Source organism: Nematolebias whitei, chromosome 20, assembly GCF_014905685.2.
Source record: "Nematolebias whitei isolate Nwh7 chromosome 20, NemWhi1, whole genome shotgun sequence".
NCBI lineage: Eukaryota > Metazoa > Chordata > Actinopteri > Cyprinodontiformes > Rivulidae > Nematolebias > Nematolebias whitei.
In genome coordinates this window covers 32,006,573-32,027,251 of record NC_056517.1, presented here as the reverse complement: position 1 = coordinate 32,027,251, position 20,679 = coordinate 32,006,573, and the positions used below count along the sequence as shown (strand labels likewise).

The window sequence follows — 20,679 nt, the reverse complement described above, 5'->3', positions numbered from 1 at the left end:
GGCTGGCTCTGACTATAAGCAATTGAACTGGTTTGTTTAAATGTGTGTATTGGTTATTTTTCCAGGATTTAAGTATACATTCATTGTATTTTATTGGCACATTATTGCATTAAAAAAATACATTTTGTACAGCATTCTGGTTTTAACCAGGGTTGCATTTTGCAATTTTATTCTGTTTTTATTTTACTTTATTTTATTTTATCTGTGTGTGGTTTTTCTTTTTTTTTTAAATGGAAGAGGATTAGGGCCACGGTGCAATAATCCCCCCCCCCCCCCCAATTCTGAGAAAAACTCAGATTTAGATAGATGAATTCTGACTTTAATCTCATAATTCTGTCTTTTTTCTTAGAATTCTGACTCAAATCTCAGAATTAAGTAAAACATTTTTTTTTTTTGCACCATGGCCCTAATCCTCTTCCGTAGTTTTTTGACAGTTTCAAACAAAGCTTGCAAGTCCTTGTCCATGGTTGGACTTTTCAACTTCAACCTCCTTTTTTCATAAAATAATAAAAAAAAAAAAAAATCTATATTTACCAAGCATTCGAGTTTTTTCTATTAAAAAAAAATCATAGATTATTTTGAGGTAATTTCATGTGGGTGAAAAGAACGATGTGATTTAAATAGAAAACATTTTTTTTTTTTTTTTTATCTTAGGTACTTTTGTCGTTGTGAAGTGTTGTAGAGAAGTTTTCCTACACGGTTGGTGCTCCTGAACGCACCTCAGCCGGACTTCCACCGGAAGTGCAGTGACGCTGGCGCGGTTATTGAAAACAAACCCGGGTAGAGACGTTGTTATCATGAAACTGTCGGCGTACAGACACATTCCTGACACAGCAGTGTCAAAGCAGCTTTTATAAGTCGTTTTTTAAACAGGAGAACGTGTTATAACATTACGACAATGGAGTTATCTCCTCTTATCAAGAAAACAGGTAGGCTGAACCGCTAGCTTAACAAAGTCCATGCTCAATAATCCATCTTGCTAGCTTGCTATTTTCCTTCACTTGTACATTTAGCTAATATATTTTAGCGAATTATAACATTTTCTTCTATATTTGGCTTGCGTTTTGCTATAATAAACTAGTTTACTAATTTAATTAAAAAACAATAAATTTTTCGTAACTAACTAAAAGTTTGAGCTACTGAAAATGTCAACTTTATTTATAGCAACTTTTTCTTCTTCAAATTTTAGGTCACTCTCTGGTGGAGATAAGAGTCCGAGCATTAAAAAGCATCTTATGTAAGCTGGACCACTCACTTGTTTCTGTAGCTGACATTGTACAAGAAAAGATGCTGTTTGTGTATCTGCTGGAGTGGTTTAATTTCCCAGAGGTGCCAATGAAGGAGGAAGTCCTCGGGTTGCTTTTAACGTTGTCAAAGGTAAGAAAACCAAGATTTTGACTAAAGAAGAATGGAAATAAATGCACTGTTCTGATCATTTTGGCTCTGCCTGCTTTGCTTTAACAAAAACGTAACTGGAATACAAAGTCAAAGTTTCTTTATTGTCATTCGCGCCACATGCACATGTGGTGGAACAAAACTGTGTACACAGGGTCCCAGTTACATCCAAGAAAAGTATAAAATTTAAAAGAAAAACAATAATAATATCCGAGATACGAACTAAGAAAAACGTTAGACTAAATACACCGAACAGCAGCACGAACATGAGTCTGTGTGAGCAGATGAGCACAAATGAACACAGCAACATGAAACATCAGCAGGAACAAGATGTGATTCTTCACAGTGATTATTCTGGTTAGAGATTCATGAGTCTAACAGCCTCAGGGTAGAAGCTGCTCCTCAATCTAGTGGTTCTACACTTAATGCTCCTTAATTTCCTTCCTGAGGGGAGTGGGGCAAAAAAGTGTGTGCTGGGTGAGTGGGGTCCTTCATGATGCAGGTGGTCCTCTTCCTGCTTCTAGAGGTGTAAATGTCTGCGATGGTGGGGAGGCTGATTCATCTTCAATCCAGTATCAGACTACTTTTAAAGAAGTATTTTGGATAAGTTTTGGATCCACCGTTTTGGCCTCCCTGCACTAGCTTCCGGTGCATTTTCAAATCCAGTTCAAAATCCTTCTGTAGCTTATCTCGCTGATCTGTTACAGCCATATGTCCCACAGCGCTTCCTGAAGTCAGCAGATCAGATGCTTCTGTTGGTTCCAGGAACACGTCTTAAGCTCAGAGGTGACGGGGCCTTCTCTGATGTAGGTCCAAGACTGGAATGACTTACACTACATCACCGTTTTTAAAGTCTCGCTTAAAAACCCACTATTATTCCCTGGCTTTTGACCCTGTGTGATTTGTTTTTAACCTGTTTGTATTCTACAGCATTAGCCATTTAGTTATCTTTTTTCATTCAAATCTGTATTTTTTGCCATGTCCTTTGCTTGTTTGTTTTGTTGTACAGCACTTTGGTTGGCCTTGTTGCTGTTTTAAGATCTTGATAAATAAAGTGGTATGGTATGGCACAAGTCTCTAAAATCAACACATTGAGGCCCAAAAAGGCTTGTGTTGTGTCGACACATACATGTACTTGAAAATGTATCAAATATTTAATTTTGCATAAGATTTCCAGGCACTTATAATCTTTTAATCAAGAGATCAATATTTCTTTAGACATTTACCAGGAAAATGTTACAAAGGCACAATTTATTTTACTCTATTTAGTTAAATATATATAAAATATTAGTGATAACAATTTGGACACATAATGAGTGTTTTAACACCAACAAGTTGACTTCCAAGAGTTATTAGCTGAAAACTTGGCACGCAGTAAAGGATTAATTGAAAGATGGTCTGTGACAGTAATTTGATGGATTAATTTCCACTATTTCTTAAAGATGGGACTTTTAGATGCTGTTCATTTGCTGTCAGTAGTTGTTTTTTTTAAACTTCTGACACATCTTCTTTTGTCCTCCGCTTTTCTAGTCTTCTCACTTTTAAAGCACAAATTGCACAGTTTCCTGTCATTGTCAAGTACAAGGACTGGACAGAAAAATGACTAGAAAAAACTGCCAAAAAACAAAGAATAAAAAGTCTGGATAACTACTGATCGAGACCTCTTTAAAAGATTACATAAATGAATGGCTCATTCATAGTTCTAAATAAATAAGGGGTAGTTTAAAATAGTTTTCTTGTACACAAACTTATGAAGTTATATAGATTTAAAGCAACAGTCAAGCAACATGTCTATGTTTACACCTCATATTGTCATTTTGTATTTATTTTGTTTTCAAAGCATCCCAGTGCAGCCCAGATGCTGAGAGATGTTGGGGCGGTGGACTTCCTCACTCAGCTAGCTCCTACGATGGAGCCCAGACTGCGAGCTGTCATCGATGGAACCTTGGACCAGCTGTTCCAGCTTCCAGAGCTTCTCCCCAGTCAGTCAGCTGTCTACTCACATGGACCACGCAGCACAACTACAACAGGTGCCTAAAGTTAAACCAGACCTTGTCTGAGTTAGGAGTCACAGTCATTTTACAATCTCGTGCTGCAGATTTTCAAATTATTTCATTTTTTCTGCAGCTCCAGCTTTTGTTACTCCTGAAGATAAGTTGCCTAAAACAGGTTATTTCCACAAGAGCATGCACCACAACACAGACGTATCACCTCAGAAGATAGCAGGTAACTTGATGGGAATGTTCCTTCATTCTTCTCTGAAAGTTATGCTTTTCTATATACGACTCCTCTTTTCTGAGTTTTCTTCTTCTTTTTGTGCAGTGCATGAATCTGTGCGATGTCTGAAGTTTTCTGTGTTTTCGTGGTTGACTTTGACAAACACAGACAGGCACATACTTTCTTCCAACGAGAGGTAAAAACAGAATGCCACAATTTACTTTAATGTTTTTTTTTTTCTGTGTTCGTATTAACTTCTGCACACTACATTCTGTGTGCCATAAACAGTGTTGGATTTATGCCCAGCATTATCAACAGGGTAGAAAATATTTATTTATTTTCTTCAAGAAACCTTTTTGTGGGTAATGTGAATTCCACATTAACATTTAATATCCGGTGGCTGTATATTAAGTATTTGTGCTGTAATTCATTTCATGCAGCTCTCTGAGGAGTAGCAATCCCAACTTGGTGAGAACGACCTGTGAGCTTCTGTGTGATGTCATCATGCAGGACTTTCCTGCAGAAATCTTCCTGCAGAGACCTGGAATTGTAAAGGTATTATTGCATCACAATGTTCATGGGACTGGCAATAGTGTGAATGTCTCTTTCTGCTTTTTTCCTCACAAAACATGTACAGTAGTCCCTCACTACTTCACGGTTCGACTTTCGCAAACTCGCTTTTTCGCGGTTTTTCAAAGTAAGAGGACATGACACACGATTGATGCATGAGCCGCACGAGCGGCATGGATTGTTTATTTATTTATTTATTTATTTTTTTTTTTAATTATTTAGCACCTGCTGCATATTTGTGCAGCCCACAGGTGCAGGAGAAGCTTCCTCTGCAGCCTGTCATGATCTCTGCTCTCTGCCACCCACATATTTCTGCTCCGTGCTGAAGCAGCTTGCGAAGGGTTAACCCTTTGGTGCTCCGATCGACTTTTGTCTTCGAACTTAAAATTCAAAGTATGTCACATTGTAAAATCGTCATAATCACAAAATATAAAAGTTATTTTTAATTATTTTAGAACTTCTATGTTCAGTTGTTACAGTGTAATCGATCAAGAAGTACGTTTCCGCTCCGTGCTGCGTGCGCTTCTCTACAATTTAAATTTCAATACTGCAATATTTTAAATAAACAATTAAAATGTTACAACAATATTTACGTTTAAGTTGTTTATCTACACAGAAGGAGGGAAATTGGGAGTGAAACTTGAACTTGGACTACTGATCCCTACTTCACAGTTTTTCAGTTATCGCGGGGAGCGTGGTCCCCGAAACCCCGTGATAAACGAGGGACGACCGTATGCAGTTTTTATACTGGTCCATCCACAAAAATGGAATTGTCTTTATCTAAACCCTCTGGGATAGTTTTCTGTCTGTCCATGTTTTCCTCTGCTTTATTCTGGTCTCCAATGTCAAAACAAAACAATGAAACAACCAAAAACTTGTCAAACTATTTATAAATCTGTATCTGGGATCTTACTGAAGCTTGTGGACTTTTCTGGCTGTTTGCTTTGCTTGAATAGGTGCAGCATCGCTCTTAGGTTTGATTACAGCTTGGTGCAACGTTTCGCTTTTGGTTATTTTTAAACGTTGCAATGGGACATGCTCGACCACAGGTTTTGCTAATTCATTACGCTTGCTTTGTTTTGAAGCGTATCATCAGCAGGTGTCTGCTTACCAGGTTTACAATTTTCATCTTCACCGGATAAGGCTGTTTTTCTTACAGGAGTTTTAAACATAAAAATAAGTTTTAGAATCCAGCTTTGCAGCGTCAGAGTGAATTTGTTGTCTGAGCCTTTCATTCTGACGTACAAACACAGCGTTTGAGGAGACGTGTCCCAAATGAGCCACAGTGAGCAACGCTATTTGTTAATAAAGTAGTAGATTAAATTAGATTTGTCTCAGGGTAGTATTAACCTACTGTCACTCTGCTGTCTAATATTTAAATTAAATCATAGCTTTTCCCATTGTGTGGCCTTACTTCCCCTCTTGTTGAATTACTGTTAATGTTAAGCAATGGTAAAAATGACTTACATTTATATGACACTGAAAATGCACATTAAACAAAGGCAGGAAATTAGAACTGTGAACAAACTGTTGCTTAACTGATTCAGTCCCAGTGTCCCTTTTGACACAATAAATGTTGCTACCACTTTTCAGTTGCACACTGATCAATAATAAAAACAAACGATTATATTTTATTGTGTGAACACTTATTAAACATTCACACTATTGTGATCCTGTTTATATTATTCCGACTACCGGTACTTTTATCTATTCCGTATGTTTTTCAGCATCTTTCTCGTTGCGCAATTTTTGTGCAATTTCAATAATTCGTATATCAAAACGTTCAGCTCTTTCAGAAGAGGGGTGCTTACTTTTAGTATTGGTGCAACTTTAGCTTTTTGAAATATTTAGCCTTTTCTGTTTTTTTTTTCTCCCCCATAGAAAATGAACTGAGCTCTTTTTACATCCTTTAAATCTTTAGATCTATTTACAACCTTTTACTGCTCCTTTCACATTTTCTTCTGATTCAGCGTTAATAACAATTAAAAAAATCAGCTACTTTCAGCTAATTTCAGCTGTTTTTTCTGCTGCTTTGTGCTCCTTTCAGACTTATTCTCCAACTACAAGATTTTTATGCTTCTTCTAACTTATTTCTGCTAATTTCAGCTTGTTCAGCCCCTTTCAGCTTATTTCTGCAAGTTTCAGCCATTTCTGCTAGAATTTAGCTGTTTTGTGCAATTTTCATTTTTAGCTAATTTCACATTTTTTGCACTAATTTAAAAATTTTTCCAGCCTAATTCAACAAAAATGTGTTTTCTCCACTTGATAATTTAAGCTGCTTTCTTTTTTTAGCTACTATTCTGCTTTTTTTTTTTTTTTTTTTTTTTTTGCTAGATTCTGCTTTTTTCAGATAATTTCCATGTTTTGTGATCATTTCTGCTTCTTTAAGCCAAATTGAGCACAATTGTTCTCTCTTCACTTCCTTCTGGTAATTTAAGCTTCTTTCTATATTTTAGCTACCCACTATTCAGCTTGTTTTTTTTGCTAATTTCAGCTGTTTTTCAGCAATAAGCATTCACATTGCATTTTCACAGGAAATTAAAATTCTCTAGTTTATTTTAAGACAGTTTGAAGGTGAACACAAATGATGTGTTTTGTTTTCAGAACCTTCTATCTCTGCTGAAATTGGCTTTGGGGAAAGATGAGGGGATCTACCTCCATTCTCCTGCTCTCTCCTGCCTGCGGCAGCTTTGTGTGGGACTCAAGAGGAGGATGCGCTTTCATGAAGATCCAAGCTTCTACTCTGCAAAGCAAGGTGCTTGCTGTCTTATTAATTTCATGTATGCTTATTAAGCTCATGCAGACCTTTAGGTAATTTCAGTCATGTAGAAACCAAGTGGTGTCTGTAAACCGTTTTACTGTGCTTGTATTTATTGTACAACAGTTTTATACCAGCATGCCGCATTTACTCCGAGCGTGATCGTTCCCAAAAGTTTATGGATATCGTTTCTATAAATGAACACTGTGCTCTCTAACAGAACACTTTGTTGCACTGCTACTTTCAGCATTTACTCGCTTTGTTTCTGATTTTTCTGTTTCTATTTTTTGCAAGCCATTCATATATCTAAATGCTCAGCTAATTCAGGAGATGGTACTTTTTTTTTTTTAACATCCTTTTCATATTTCATACATTTCATATTTCACTTATCCCCATAAAATTAATTGAAATCTCTTCAATTCCTTAAAACCATTGTGCTCTTTGAAACCTGCTTCAGCAAAATTGCTCCATTTTAGTTTATTTATGCCGCTTTTCGCTAACTTGTGCTAATTTTAGCTTTTAGCTAGCCTTTTGTTGCTTTTATCTAACCTTGAGCTTTTTTTTAGCTAGCGTTTTACTCCTTTTAGCAGGCCCTTTGCTACTTTTACCTTTTAGCTAAGCTTTTGCTGATTTTAGTTTGTGGTTAGGTAATTTTACCTTTTTAGATAACCTCTTGTTTTTATTTACTTTTACCGTGTTGCTATTTTAGCTAGTGTTTTCCTCCTTTGAGTTTCATCAATTCAGTTTCAGCTTCTTAAGCAAGTTTCAGCTGTCAGCATTCACTCTGTTTTCACAGAAAATCCAATTTTTCTCGTTCTGTATGCTTTTTCATAAAGACTTACTGTTCAGTAAGAATGCAGGTGTGACTTTTCTTGTGCTTCTGTAGATCTAACGTCGCAGAACTCGTCCTTCTCTTACACCCACGAGGTTTTGGGGAACCAGTGTTCTCAGGCGTCCTCTCCTGCAGCGGAGTGCTCTCCACGGCCTTCTGTGGTGGGGCGCGCAGGACAGAGAGCCATGGGTGACGGCCAAGATGAAGACGTTGCCTCTGGCAGGTATGTGGTTGAAGGTTTAAGGCAGGGCATCCAAAGTTTGGCCCGAGGGCCATTTGCGGCCCATGGTGTGATTTTGTGTGGCCCTCGACTGCAATTAAAGAATGGCATAATTTTGACCCACAGGCTTAAAGGTTGATGCAGATTTTTCATTCATTCATTCAACCTTTATTTATACAGGTTAATCCCATTGAGCCTCAGGGACTCATTTACAAGAGAGACCTGATTTGAACAAAGAATGATGACAACAGTGACAACAAAGACAATAATAGACAATCATATTGAATGCGTACAAATTTAGTTTTTTTTTTAACAAGCGAAAATAAAATGGCAATTAAAAGGAAAAGTAACAAAAAAATAGACCTTCTTTTAATTTAATGCTGATACTTTTAAAAGTTTAAATTTAACAGCAAAAAATCTTCTCAAAATGAGTGAAATTAAGTACAAAACAAAAATTTAGCTGTATAATTTTTTTTATCCTACAACAAACCGTCACCGATCTATCAAAAAGTAGAATTTGCATAGTAATTCATAAAACTTGGCTAAATATAACAAGTGTTTTCCAAGAAAAGAATTTCAGTTGAGTTAATAATCGATGGGGAGAAATTTGACATTTTAAAAAGAATATAAAGTATCATCGACATACAAGTTGACCAGCTTTATCAGTGCCCCTTCAAACCTTCTATGAATCTGTTTTAGCGACCACCAGCTGTTATTCAGAACTTCGATGACCCATTTGGGCCGTCCATTGTCCAAATGGGTGTTTTGAATTCCACCCTCTTTTTTAAAAGAACTAATTTTAGGCTTTTGTCTATGAAAAAAAAAAAAAAAAGAACTCTCAAAGCATAAGAAAACAAATAATGGTCCCCAAAAAATCTAATAAATTAAATTCTTAAAATAAAAGAACAGTTAATGTTTATGAGACTCCTAATGTTCTGGATCTACAAGAATTCAAACTAAACTTTTACCGTATTTGTCGGACTATAAGGCGCATCCTTTAATTTTCTCAAAAATCGACAGTGAGCCTTATAATCAGGTGCGCCTTAGGTATTAATTCTGTGCTTACTGACCTCGAACTGATTTTATGTGGTTATTGTGAACGAGTTGATTAAAGTTTGACTTATCTGACTTGTTTTGCTTAATGCAATTTATAATCCGGTGCGCTTTATAATCAGAAAAATACGGTAATTTGTCTCCAAAATATTCAAGTTGTTAAAAACGAGGAGAAAAAAAATCACACTTAAATTTTTTTTTTTTTTTTTTTTCTTATATTCAGATTTTTCTTGCCCTTGAGTGTTTTCATGTAGACAGTTCTGACCCAGCTAGGAAAATGTTTGGACACTCCTGGTTTAAGGTTTACATTTTAAATAAATAACAAATATTGTAACAAAGGAGGGAGCCATTTTTGCTAATTTGCTCTTTTGTCTTAGGTATTGTTTCTGTGAATGTTCTTGGCTCATGTTTTAAAGCTAATACGGTGTTAGTCGTTGTTTTCGTACTGTTTTATGCTTTGTGGAATTTGTGCACAGTTGTGTTTTCTGTGGCTTTTCTAGTGTTAAAATAGCTTGTGACCCAAGCAGCCCACACGAGAAGATAAAGCAGTGTGAAGATTAAAAAAGGGATTTCTTGCTTCTTAGACATAAACAGCACAAGGAGTTGTCTAGCAGTCTTTCTGTATTGTTTAAATACGAATCCATCTTGTCATCCTTTTTTTTTTTCCTCCTGTATTTGAATGGTCCAAGATCTGTTTCTTAAAAAAAATGTTATCATGCTTGTTTTTGATTCATCCAGTGGCAGCTCACACAGGGGTGGGGCAGCAGTTCAGGCCCCTGCACAGATGCCACCTTCACCTGCCGATGTGGCCCAGTTGGAGCTTCCTGATCTGGGTGTAGAAAATGTCTTGGAGCTGCAGCTTCAGCAGCTCACCGTGGCCCAGTTCACTGTTGCTACCATGCAGCACGCCATACCTCTGCTGAAGACGGGTGGGAATCAGGATTGTTGTTTTTTCTCCACGTCTTTCAGTTTCTCTTTCGTCTCTGCTTGAATAAACTTTAGGTCTTGTAAATATCCCCACTCCTGCTTCCCTCTACAATGACTAGCTTCTATCCAGCTTCATTTGATCTTGTCAGGAAAATCTTTTTTTTTTGTTTGTTTTGCTTTTGTTCTGTTTCCTCAGAAGGTTTGCATGTGTTCCACCGTGTTCTGGAGCTGCTGTGTGATGCCGTCCTCCTGCTCGGGGACAGCGTTTGCGAGCTGGTCTGGGACGATCGCAGCCTGGTGGGGATGGAGCTGGCAAGTCAACACAACTCACGACAGCCTCTTATGTAGATGAATGGATACACTTCACTGAAACAAGGAGCTGGCTTGGCCACCAGACAGTTTGTCACAGACACACAAGCATACGGTACTCAACTGTCAAGGAGAACTGTGGGCATGTGTTAGAGTTGAATTAATTATATTAGGTTACAAAGCCTTACAAAGAGGCTCACACATGTACATGCAAACTCCTTGTCTGCTCCCCTGGGTTCATCCAAGATCAGAATGTCTGGGTTATTAAATGTCTTCATCTATTATGTGTTGAAAGTCCAAACAGTAGTGTTACACAGGTTTGTGAATATTAACTACGCAGAATCATTTATTATATTCCCTGGCAGTTTAAACAAGTATGTTCTCAGCAGTGGGATTTAAACGCTTGTCAAGTCCAGGCCCTTGTGGCCCTCTGCTGTTTAATACATGCCCAGAGTCATGCAGCCTAAGAACTATTTTGTTATCTTTATGTGGAGAGCAGCTTTTGTTTGCCAGACCTCTCAGTTTTTCCTTTGGGAATGAGCTGAACTGTGTAATGTACAGGGTATGTACTGCCCCCTGCTGGTCATGATGTTCTCCCGTTTAATTTCTACATTCAGAAAAAGTAGCTGAGAATAGATTGTTCCAATTTATTCATTCTGAGATGGGATGGATCTGTATCTCATCCTAAAATAACCCTGAAATCTGATTACATTCAATTCCACAACCCTCGGAATGAACAATTTTCCTCTTGGCTCCCAGCCAAGCTGTGTTTGGATGTATGGAAACGCACGCAGCGTGAGCACGCTCGTGTTTGTGTGGCGTATGTGTTTTTTTTCCTCCCCTCTGTTTTTATTTCTGTATTTGTGTGTTTTAGAAGGAGAAGCTGCAAGCCTGCATGGAGCTACTGGGGGATATTCTCAGCTATCATCAGAACTATCCAGCAGATGTTCGTCATCGTTCCCAGGTTCATCACAGAATAGCTTACGCAGGCACTGCCATATTTACCATTAAACTCCTACAGACCATCCTCCCTCCTGAGAAGGTGTGCTCATGTTTGTGCAGTCGAATCACATCACTGCATTGTGATTTACATTTATAAGTTATTGTTTCTGTGAATCTCACACAGGCTAGCGATATTCTCCCAGACAACACAGCAACAGCTCTGTTTCACTTATGTTTGGATGCGTCATTGGGAAGTTTATTACCCAGCATGCAAGAGGCAGCAGTGGCCTACTTGGAGCAAGTGAACTCCGACAACCATGATCTGTACAGGAGGGCAACCAGAGCTGCTTTGTGGATGGAATCAACCTGCAACTTCCTGAAGGAGCTGCAAGCTGAGGTACGATCTGTAGCAAATGGTTACCGTATTTTTCGGACTATAAGGTGCACTTAAAATCCTTTAATTTTCGCAAAAATCAACAGTGAGCCTTATAATCCAGTGCGCCTTATGTATTAATTCTGGTTGTGCTTGCTGACCTTGAATTTTATGTGGTACACAGCGCTCAAAAATCTGTCAGAATGTTTTAGTTTTGCTTAATGCGCCTTATAATCCAAAAAATACGGTATTTGGACAGCTTTAAGACAGGATCCAGTGATTAATTTCCTTTTTCCTAAAGGGGGAAAAGAACTGGTTGGAGTTGCTGGAACTTGCAGGTCAAGCTATAAACGGTCTTCCGTTTCATCAGCACTTGCGCATCATCAAAGAATGTGTTCACATGTGCTCCTACCTGTAAGAGAAAATACGCTCTTTACAGCGCAATTTATTTTTTTCACACGATATTTCATAGCTTAAGTACAATTAACTGTTTTTCATTAGGTGGAAGTTTGATCAGCCCAGTCCTCTCCTTCAGTGTGAAAGCCAGAAACTCTTCCTCAAGCTGCTGTCCTATCCTTCACTGCCTGTCAGAACGGAAACGTATGAATGCACGTTAAACCTGGTCAAGGTCAGGGCAAGATGTTTTCTTTTATAGCCATTGTTTAAGGTTCATGGTTTAAACATATTGGCCTGATGTTCCCTAAATGCGTGTCTGCCTTGTGGGGCATCCATATGTAAATAAATAAAATGACAATGGATGACCCACTGCTCTTTGGCTGCATGCTATAAAAAAAACCCACTTGACATTTTGAATCTGTCTTTAGCTGATAGCTGTGTAGAACCGAGCGAGAACTGAAACTTATGAATGCAAGCGCGAGTGAGGGAATAGTGATAATTTATTATGTGCTCTGGTGTGATTGCACACACCCGTAGGACTGCCTTGGCATCCAGAATCTTTCAGGGCAGAAATCGGCAGCGTGCACTGGCGTTAACTTCCTTCTCCACCACAGAGTGCTTTATGAAATTAGCACGTTTGGACTCCAGGACTCTGCAGAAAAGGTACCTCCATGCAGCTTTTTTCCTTATGATATTTGATGTTTAACCAAGTTAAGCTGTTCTTTGTGTATACTGTTAAAAATACAAGCACACATGTGATCTATAGGTGAACACAGCTGCCAAGGACGTTCTGCTGTTCCTGCTCAAGGGACGATTGATAATGACACCGTCAACCTGGGACAGATTCAATGAGGCGCTTTACCCGGTCATACCCATTTTACAGGTGGTCTCTTCATGGTAGTTTTACGGCTGCGTCATGTTTGGAACATTTCATTATGTCTCTGAATTGTCAAATGTGTAATATTCACCTTGGATCACAAAGACTGAACATTGCGCTGCCAGCGGGAACAAATTTCACTTGTTTGCATATTTTGTGTTTTATTGTTTCCTGTTTGGGCGGGAACAAAAGAAAAAGCAATCTTCCAACCAACTTCTTTTAATTGTTCAGTTCGAAGCAACGGGAAGCCAAGAAAGTCTTTGTGAATATGCACGAGATTCTGACAAGGCTGTCAAGTGTGATTTAATTCAAGGAGGCCATGAGATGGCCCATCATTTCAGCAAGACAAAATGAAACCACCCCTAATCAAAGCGGTGCAGATTTTATTTACTGTTGCACTGCGTAGCTGGAATTCCCTGCTGCTCGCTGCTTTGTCTTCCAAGTCTGACAGTTTTACATGTGTGTGCGACAGGGCTATGCCAGCACTGAAGAGTCACTTGGAAAGTGCGTCCTGCTGGTTAGCGACATAGATGTGGCGGGAGACGATGTTTTCCCCAAGGCAGCCCAGCTTAAGGCTGCACTCCGACTCCTTTTTACCAAGCAGCCCACGTGAGTTTGAGCTATTGTCTCTGCTTTGTTTGATTGTAAAGTGCTTAGATGTGTGTTTGATATGTTTCTACTGCGTCTTCTTTGTTCAATTTCGTTTTTCAGAGGTTTTTTTTGTGTGTCTCTGGGTTTGTGTAAAATAAAACGAAATGAAGCTTGAATGTTTTGCTTTTTGACATATTTAGTGGATTTATTTTAAGTGGTGTATCGTTGTCACACTGTGTGCTCATCAGTTCCTCTTAATGCTCCTTGAGACCTGTGTAAACTTGCCTCCCATCAAGTCCCAGACTATGAATATTGATAGAGATGGAAATTAACACCACTGAAGCCTTGGTAAATTTTAGTAGCGGTTAATAGATTTGTCTATCCTGCCAGACATGTTTTTTTTTAAAGTGGATTATATTTAATTCTGTTGACACTTTTAATCATTAGTCAGTGCAGTGATGCAGATCAAACTTTTTGCTTCATCACACAGTTAAAGTTGCTTTACGGTGGAACAAAATCACAGCAGGGTTCTGAGTAATTTCAAAATACCGTAATTTCTGGACTATTGAGCGCACATGAATATAAGCCACGCCCACTAACTTTTTAAAGAAAAGTAACTTTGTACATATACAGTATAGACCACACTTGTCTGTAAGCTGCATGTGTCTACGTTGTAGCATGAGATATTTATCGTATTTTCCAGCCTGTAAGTCACAGTTTTGTGCATAATTTACATACCCTGCGATTTATAGGCAGCTCGTTAGCTCGTAAAAGTCCATAAATTAGCCGTGGCATTGTGTTCAACGTGTGTGAAAAAAAGTAGTGGCTTATAGTCTGGAAATTACGGTAGTTGGTTTGTTTAAATTCTGGTGTTACTTTTAATTAACAGTGTAAGACTAGCAGCGGTGCAACAAATTCTGCCCCACCTAACCAGCAGCGATGACCCAAACGTCACCAGACCTGTGGTGGATCAATTAGCGATCGCATCCCTCCCCAACCTCTACTGCCTCAAAAACCCTGTGGACGTCACACTCGACACCAGCAACAAGTCCGTTCTAAAGGTAGACACTTTAAAATGTACAGAAAGGGGGATTTGCAGTGAAATAAACAGCTTAATTTTCTGTACGTACTTAATGTTTAGGTGGAGTCAGTGAAGAAGCTGTTTGGTATTCTTCATTCAGACACTGTCGACATTCCCCTCAGAAGATCATCAGCAGAACAGCTGTCTGTCGTGCTGCAAGGTGAGGTGTCCTTAAAGCAAAGCGATGTTAATAAAATAGAAAATGTTCAGGCAGAAATCAGTTATCATTGATTTATTCTTTTACCCTTGTGAAAACTACAGTTTGCAGGTATTGCAGCTGTGCTTGTTTCCTCCCACTGCCATATGTTTTAGACAATCAGGAAGAAAAAGTCAACAATTAGCCAAATGTTTATTGCCATGTATTAAATTCTTCTCTTTCCCACAGACACAACAATGCACCCAGCGCTGAAGAATCTGGGCTTAACAGAGGAAGTGATTTCTTTAATCACGGACTGTGTAAATGGCAACAAGGTAAACCAAAAAGACAGCATCAGCAAAAGAGACAAATTAACCTTAATGAACGAATTGCAGGCAAATAAACTAAATCTGAATTCCTAAATTGGGTTAGATGTGTTTCTGCTTGTGTACATGTGTTTAACTGCACGCTCGTGAGAGCGTAGAGCAAAGCCATCGAGGCCTGGATGACAGAAGGATGAAATGGCCTGTGTTAATAGTGTCAAGACAGGCTCTGGTCAAGAGTGATTTCTGCCCTCAGTCCAAAATTCAGTTTGTTGATCATTCTCAGTCCTGGAAACAGAAACTGCCAGGGCTAATCGTGCAGCCCGGCTACGTAGAATTGGCAGATCCGGGCTACAAAAGACTAAATTCACCTAACGTAGCAGGAAAGTAGAGGCTGTAGCTCCCATCACTAAATCTGAGTTGAGCTCAAGTGTACTGACGGTGTTTTTGTGCCTGAATGTGCGTGTGTTGGCAATTAAACACCAAGCCCGCATGTTGCTGTTCTCCCCAGAGCTTTGATTGTCTTCTGGAGCCGTGCGTTTGCATCTTGAGAAAACTGGTGTACGCTGATCCGTCTCTGAGGCACTGCCTGGCGCAGCGCAGCCCCCTGCTCCTCGCCCTGCTCAGGGGTACGCTCACACAACAGCTCATTAAGCAACCGCTATACACATTGTTTTGAGTGGCTCGTGGGCAAAATTTCCAAGTCATCCAGTGATGCACTACTTTTAAACGTGTCACACTGCGGTAAGCGGCATACGATATGATGCATATATATGATGATGCAACTAGTTGCTGCAGAGCCTAGTTAGGAAGAAACAGTGCCACTCAGCCATGTCTGCCGTAATAAATTAACAGGCAGTACTGTTAAAACTCAAGAAGTCATTCAAGTTTTTCTAATTTTCTTACTTTGATATAGATGATGAGGAGCTCTATTCAGATACTTGTGCAAAAGTCATGCAAGATTTTTATACATGCATAGTTTTGCAGTGTCATGATACAATTTTAAGTAAAAAAAAAACGTAAGTGTATTAATTGTGTAAATGTTTATGAAGCATTCACACTATTGTGATCCGTTTTTCTTCCATAAATTTTTCAGCATCTTACTTGTTCCACAATTTTTGGGCTATTTCAACAAATCATATATCAAAATGTTCAGCTCGTTCATGAGAAGGGTACCATGACGTTTGGTGTCGGTGAAACTTTAGCTTTTTTGAAATTTTTAGCATTTTCTGACTTTTTTTCTCCTCATCTTCACATCCTTTAAGCAGTAGCTCCTTTCACATTTTGTTCTGGTTCAGCTTCTTTGTGCAAATTTAAACTTTTTTCATCTACTTTCAGCTGTTTTCTCCTTTCATATTTTTTCTATTTTAGTGTTTCTTCTAACTTCTTTCTGCTAATTTCAGCTTGTTGTGCTCCTTTCAGCCTATTTCTGCAAGTTTCAGCTTTTTTGCTATTTCAGCTACTATTTAGTTGTTTTATGCTAATTTTAGCCTTTTCAGCTATCCGTCCATTATCTTTAGCTGCTTCTTCCTTTTTGGGTTGTGGGGGTCACTGGTGCCCATGTCCAGCAATCACTGTGCGAGAGGCGGGGTACACACTGGACAGGTCTCCAGTCCATCACAAGGACATAGAGACAAACGAGACAAAAAAACCATTCACTCTCTCACTCACACCTAGGGACAATTTAGAGTTACCAATCAGCCTAACATGCATGTTTTTGATCTGTGGGAGGAAACTGGAGTAATCAGAGAAAACCCACGCATGCACGGAGAGAACATGCAAACTCCACCCAGAAAGGCCCCTGGACCGGGATTTGAACCAGAGTAACCTGCTTGCTGAAAGGCAGCATCTCTACCAACTGCGCCACTGTGCTGCCCCCTTTTCAGCTAATTCCACATTTTTTGCACTACTCTAATTTTAACTTTTTTCAGCCTAATTCAGCAAAAGTGTGCCCTCTCCACTTTCTTCTGGTAATTTTAGCTTCTTTCTGCGTTTTTAGCTACTTTTCAGCTGTTTCTTTGCTCATTTCTGCTTTTTTTTTTTTTTAGATAATTAACACTTAACCATGTTCTTTCTGCTTTTTTCCTGGTAATTTAAGTTTGTTCTTTCTGTTCAGCTACATAAAAAAAAAAAGCTAATTTTGGCTGTTTTCAGATAATTAAAGTTTTTTGTGGTAATTTCTGCTGCTTTCAGCCTAAGTAACATATTTCTGCTAATTTCAGCTTGTTATGCTCCTTTCACCTTTTTTTCTGCTAGTTTCAGTTTTGTCTGCTCTTTCATCTATTGTTTAGCTGTTTTTATGCAAATTTTAGCTTTTGGCTAATTTCACATTTGTTTAGCTAATTTCAGCTCCTTCCACTTCCTTCTGGCAGGTTAAGCTTCTTTTTGCCTTTTCAGCCATTTTTTGCTAATTTCAGCCGCTTTTAGCTGATTTCCTAATTTTTGTTCTCATTTCTGCTTATTTAAACCTATTTCAGCAAATATGTGTTCTTTCTGCTTTCTTCTGCTAACTTTGGCTTGTTCTTCCATTTTAACTACTTTTCAGCATTTAAAAAAATATTTTTTTAATCTAATTTCAGCCGTTTTTCAGCAAGTTCTTCTACGATAAGCATTCACACTACATTTTCGCAGGAAATACCCTTTCTCTGGTTAGCCTTTGGTTATTACGTGAACTTTGTTTTTTTTGTAGCAACTTTGATACTAAAAGAGAACAAAGGGAATGGAGGGGAGATCGCTGTCCTCATGAGTCTGCTGCTGTTCGACGAGGTCGCCAGTATTCAAATGTGGTAAGTTTAAATTCCTTTTTTGTTTTTATTTTAGAGCTGACACAAACGTCAATAACAAGAATTAAAAAAAAAAAAAAAAAAAAAAAACAAGAATAAGCAAAAACGTCTCGTGAAATATGTTGACTCGATCTCACAGGCGCACCACTTCTTTTTTTGATCTTTAGCGCTGCTGACTCTTTCCTCTTATTTTCCTCCATTTTTATCCATTTAAACTTTTCATGTGTCAGGTTTTCCATCAAAAATATTTCTTCAACAATTTGGACCAGTTTATGGTTGAATGCATGTTTGGTTTAAAATTCCTAACTAGCAGATATCTCTGCCATTCGCCCTGCTTTGTAACTTTTCTTATCAGGTCAGACAAACCCAGCACAGATGCAACTCTTTCACCGTTCTCCCTACCACTGACCGCAGTACGCAGGTACAGCCATTCAAAAAGCAGTAAGAAACATCCAACACTTCATTTATCCACCTCATAAAAACACCTGAAAATAACGTTTTCAGTTCTAATTTTTGACTTAATGCTTCCTTTAAGGTTCAACATTCCCTTCCAGGCAGCCACACATCACGCCGTCAGCCCATACTGCTGTGTTTTGGCTCCTTCTGCTGACCTCCTGACCCTTATTCCAGCATGCCAAGCCTTGCAGGTAGCCTGGAACACGGCATGGCATTCTGGGATGGATAACCTCCTGGAGAAGCTGCACAATGATGCTGATGATGCTCACCAGTAAGATTCCTAATGTCAATGAATTATTACCAATGGTTTAGATATTTTTAATAACATATCAGTTTATTGATTTATGAATATATACAATGTGTTTATTACTTTACTAAGTATTTAGTACCGTATTTTCCGCCGTACACATTGCACTGCCCTATAAGTCGCATCAGTCCAAATATGTCTAATAAAGTGGAAAAATCCATAAATACATCACTTCGCCATATATGTCACATCTATTACGCATTGCTTTGCTTTGTATGGCAAGCCCATTGTGTCATTAATAGCCACTTTTACCTGTTAAATGACACAACGGCACGCCATACTACTCGACTGCCATCTAGCGGCTGAAAATGGTAGTGTTCAATATTTTCAGTCAGAATGAATGAAAATGGTCATATCTCAGTCAAACATTGGTTTTAAATATGGGAAAAAAATCCACAAATGCGTCGCTTCGCCGTATAAGTCGCAGGCATGCTAATTTATGCAAAAAACTCACTTATACAGCGAAAAATGCAGTATTTTGGTTTGGTCCGAGGAAAAAGTTTGGGTTAGGATAGAACAAGCATATATGTCAAACTCAAGAGCTGCTGGCCAAATCTGATCCCCCGAGATGATCATTTAAATGTAAAGTATTGTATATCTTCTTATTATTTTCTTAAAAAAAAACTGATAAATACATCATTTTGTATAGATTTCTCTTGCCAGCTGGCTAACTTTGAAGCCAGAAAGACGGTTGGATCATTCTGTCATTATTGAATGTGATGTGGACAGAGTAACAGAACATCAAGTGAGACAAATCTAACTCTTGTTCATGAACCTGCAACCAAGAAACATATCAGGTACTGTATCTGACTCAGTTAATGCATCAGCTGAAAGTGGCCCGTTGCTCCTTTTGGTAACGGAGTTCGACACCCCTAAAGAGCATCAAGTGCATGGCAGTATTGTTGAGCTTAAAAAGAGCCCCAATCACTCCTGTCCAACAATGTCTCCAGTGAGGAGTTCAGTAAACTGTTTGTTCTGAATCAGCGTTGTGGCCTATTGTGTTTCATCTGTCTTCATTTGGTACTAATGTGACCTAATGCAAACAAATGAGAACGTCTCGCCACAATTTGAACCAGTTTGATTAAGGCAGAGACATTTGAAACACACCATGAACAGATCAATCCAGCCGAAATGCCGTACGTGGCTGTGACAGGGAGAAGGATAGCTGCTCGAGATGGATGACTCCGTGACAACTGAGAAGCATCTTCTTGTTGCAAGTGCAGCTCTATAGACATATCATGGCATAATTAATTATCTTCTTAAATCTTGGTCATTGATCACAAGTAATGTGATCATTTCTGTCTCTGTTTGAGACAATAACAAATCTGGAGTTTATTTTTATTTTTAGCGCTCATTTTCGTTTAATCCCTGTAGAGTGTTAATCAAAGATGTCTGTTAATGCTGTCATTAGTATGCTGTTTGCACAATACACTTGTCAGCACAACCACAATCGTGTATTCTGGTTTTATTTATTTTCTTCTTAACTGTTTGCACATCGATCCACGACAGGTTCCATCCGGATTTAAAGCTGTCAGAGTCGCAGCTTGTGTCGCTGCAGGCAGTGCACCTTCCTTTTGCGCTGCAGGAGTGCGTCCAGGCCATCGTCGCTGCAGCAGGGCACAGGTCTGTGGCCTCTGCGCTCTCCAGGCTCAGCCTCTACATGTTGTTTGACAGACTGGCTCTTCCTCATGCTCCCACCCACGGCTGCAGAGACGTCCTTCAGTCCCTCAGCTGGCAGGCAGCACTGACTAGGTATGACACAGTTCACATCCTAAAACCAAAACCTGTAAATATCTTTCATTTATGAATTGATTGAAGCAAATTGAGGATGTTAATAGTGTTAATGTTTATGAAGCATTCACACTATTGTGATCTATTTTTCTTCCATACGTTTTTCAGCATCTGTGTCGTTTCACAATTTTTGTGCTATTGCAACAAATCATATATCAAAACGTTCAGCTCGTTCAGGACAGTCCTGCTATGACATTTGGTATTGGTGCAACTTTAGCTTTTTAAATATTTAGCCTTTTCTGTCATTTTTTTTTCTCACAGGAAATTAATAGAGCTCATTTTACATCCTTCAAATCTTTAGATGTGTTTACAACGTTTTACTGCTCCTTTCACATTTTGTTC

General features: G+C 38.7%; 1 protein-coding gene across 1 annotated transcript in view; it reads left to right on the top strand.

The window, feature by feature from the left end:
* The first annotated feature begins 898 nt into the window (after positions 1 to 898).
* The window catches only part of rttn (rotatin), a 48,953-nt gene continuing 29,172 nt past the window's right edge, over positions 899 to 20,679 (top strand). Inside the window, exons 1-25 of the mRNA XM_037694144.1 lie at positions 899 to 929; positions 1,190 to 1,377; positions 3,236 to 3,425; positions 3,523 to 3,621; positions 3,718 to 3,808; positions 4,053 to 4,167; positions 6,787 to 6,937; positions 7,827 to 7,995; positions 9,784 to 9,974; positions 10,169 to 10,284; positions 11,156 to 11,323; positions 11,408 to 11,620; positions 11,898 to 12,010; positions 12,098 to 12,224; positions 12,530 to 12,655; positions 12,759 to 12,875; positions 13,342 to 13,478; positions 14,350 to 14,521; positions 14,602 to 14,701; positions 14,927 to 15,012; positions 15,512 to 15,629; positions 17,690 to 17,786; positions 18,139 to 18,204; positions 18,319 to 18,510; positions 20,056 to 20,298. Coding sequence (XP_037550072.1) covers positions 899 to 929; positions 1,190 to 1,377; positions 3,236 to 3,425; positions 3,523 to 3,621; positions 3,718 to 3,808; positions 4,053 to 4,167; positions 6,787 to 6,937; positions 7,827 to 7,995; positions 9,784 to 9,974; positions 10,169 to 10,284; positions 11,156 to 11,323; positions 11,408 to 11,620; positions 11,898 to 12,010; positions 12,098 to 12,224; positions 12,530 to 12,655; positions 12,759 to 12,875; positions 13,342 to 13,478; positions 14,350 to 14,521; positions 14,602 to 14,701; positions 14,927 to 15,012; positions 15,512 to 15,629; positions 17,690 to 17,786; positions 18,139 to 18,204; positions 18,319 to 18,510; positions 20,056 to 20,298 — 3,416 coding nt within the window. The remainder of the gene's footprint in view (positions 930 to 1,189; positions 1,378 to 3,235; positions 3,426 to 3,522; positions 3,622 to 3,717; positions 3,809 to 4,052; positions 4,168 to 6,786; positions 6,938 to 7,826; positions 7,996 to 9,783; positions 9,975 to 10,168; positions 10,285 to 11,155; positions 11,324 to 11,407; positions 11,621 to 11,897; positions 12,011 to 12,097; positions 12,225 to 12,529; positions 12,656 to 12,758; positions 12,876 to 13,341; positions 13,479 to 14,349; positions 14,522 to 14,601; positions 14,702 to 14,926; positions 15,013 to 15,511; positions 15,630 to 17,689; positions 17,787 to 18,138; positions 18,205 to 18,318; positions 18,511 to 20,055; positions 20,299 to 20,679) is intronic.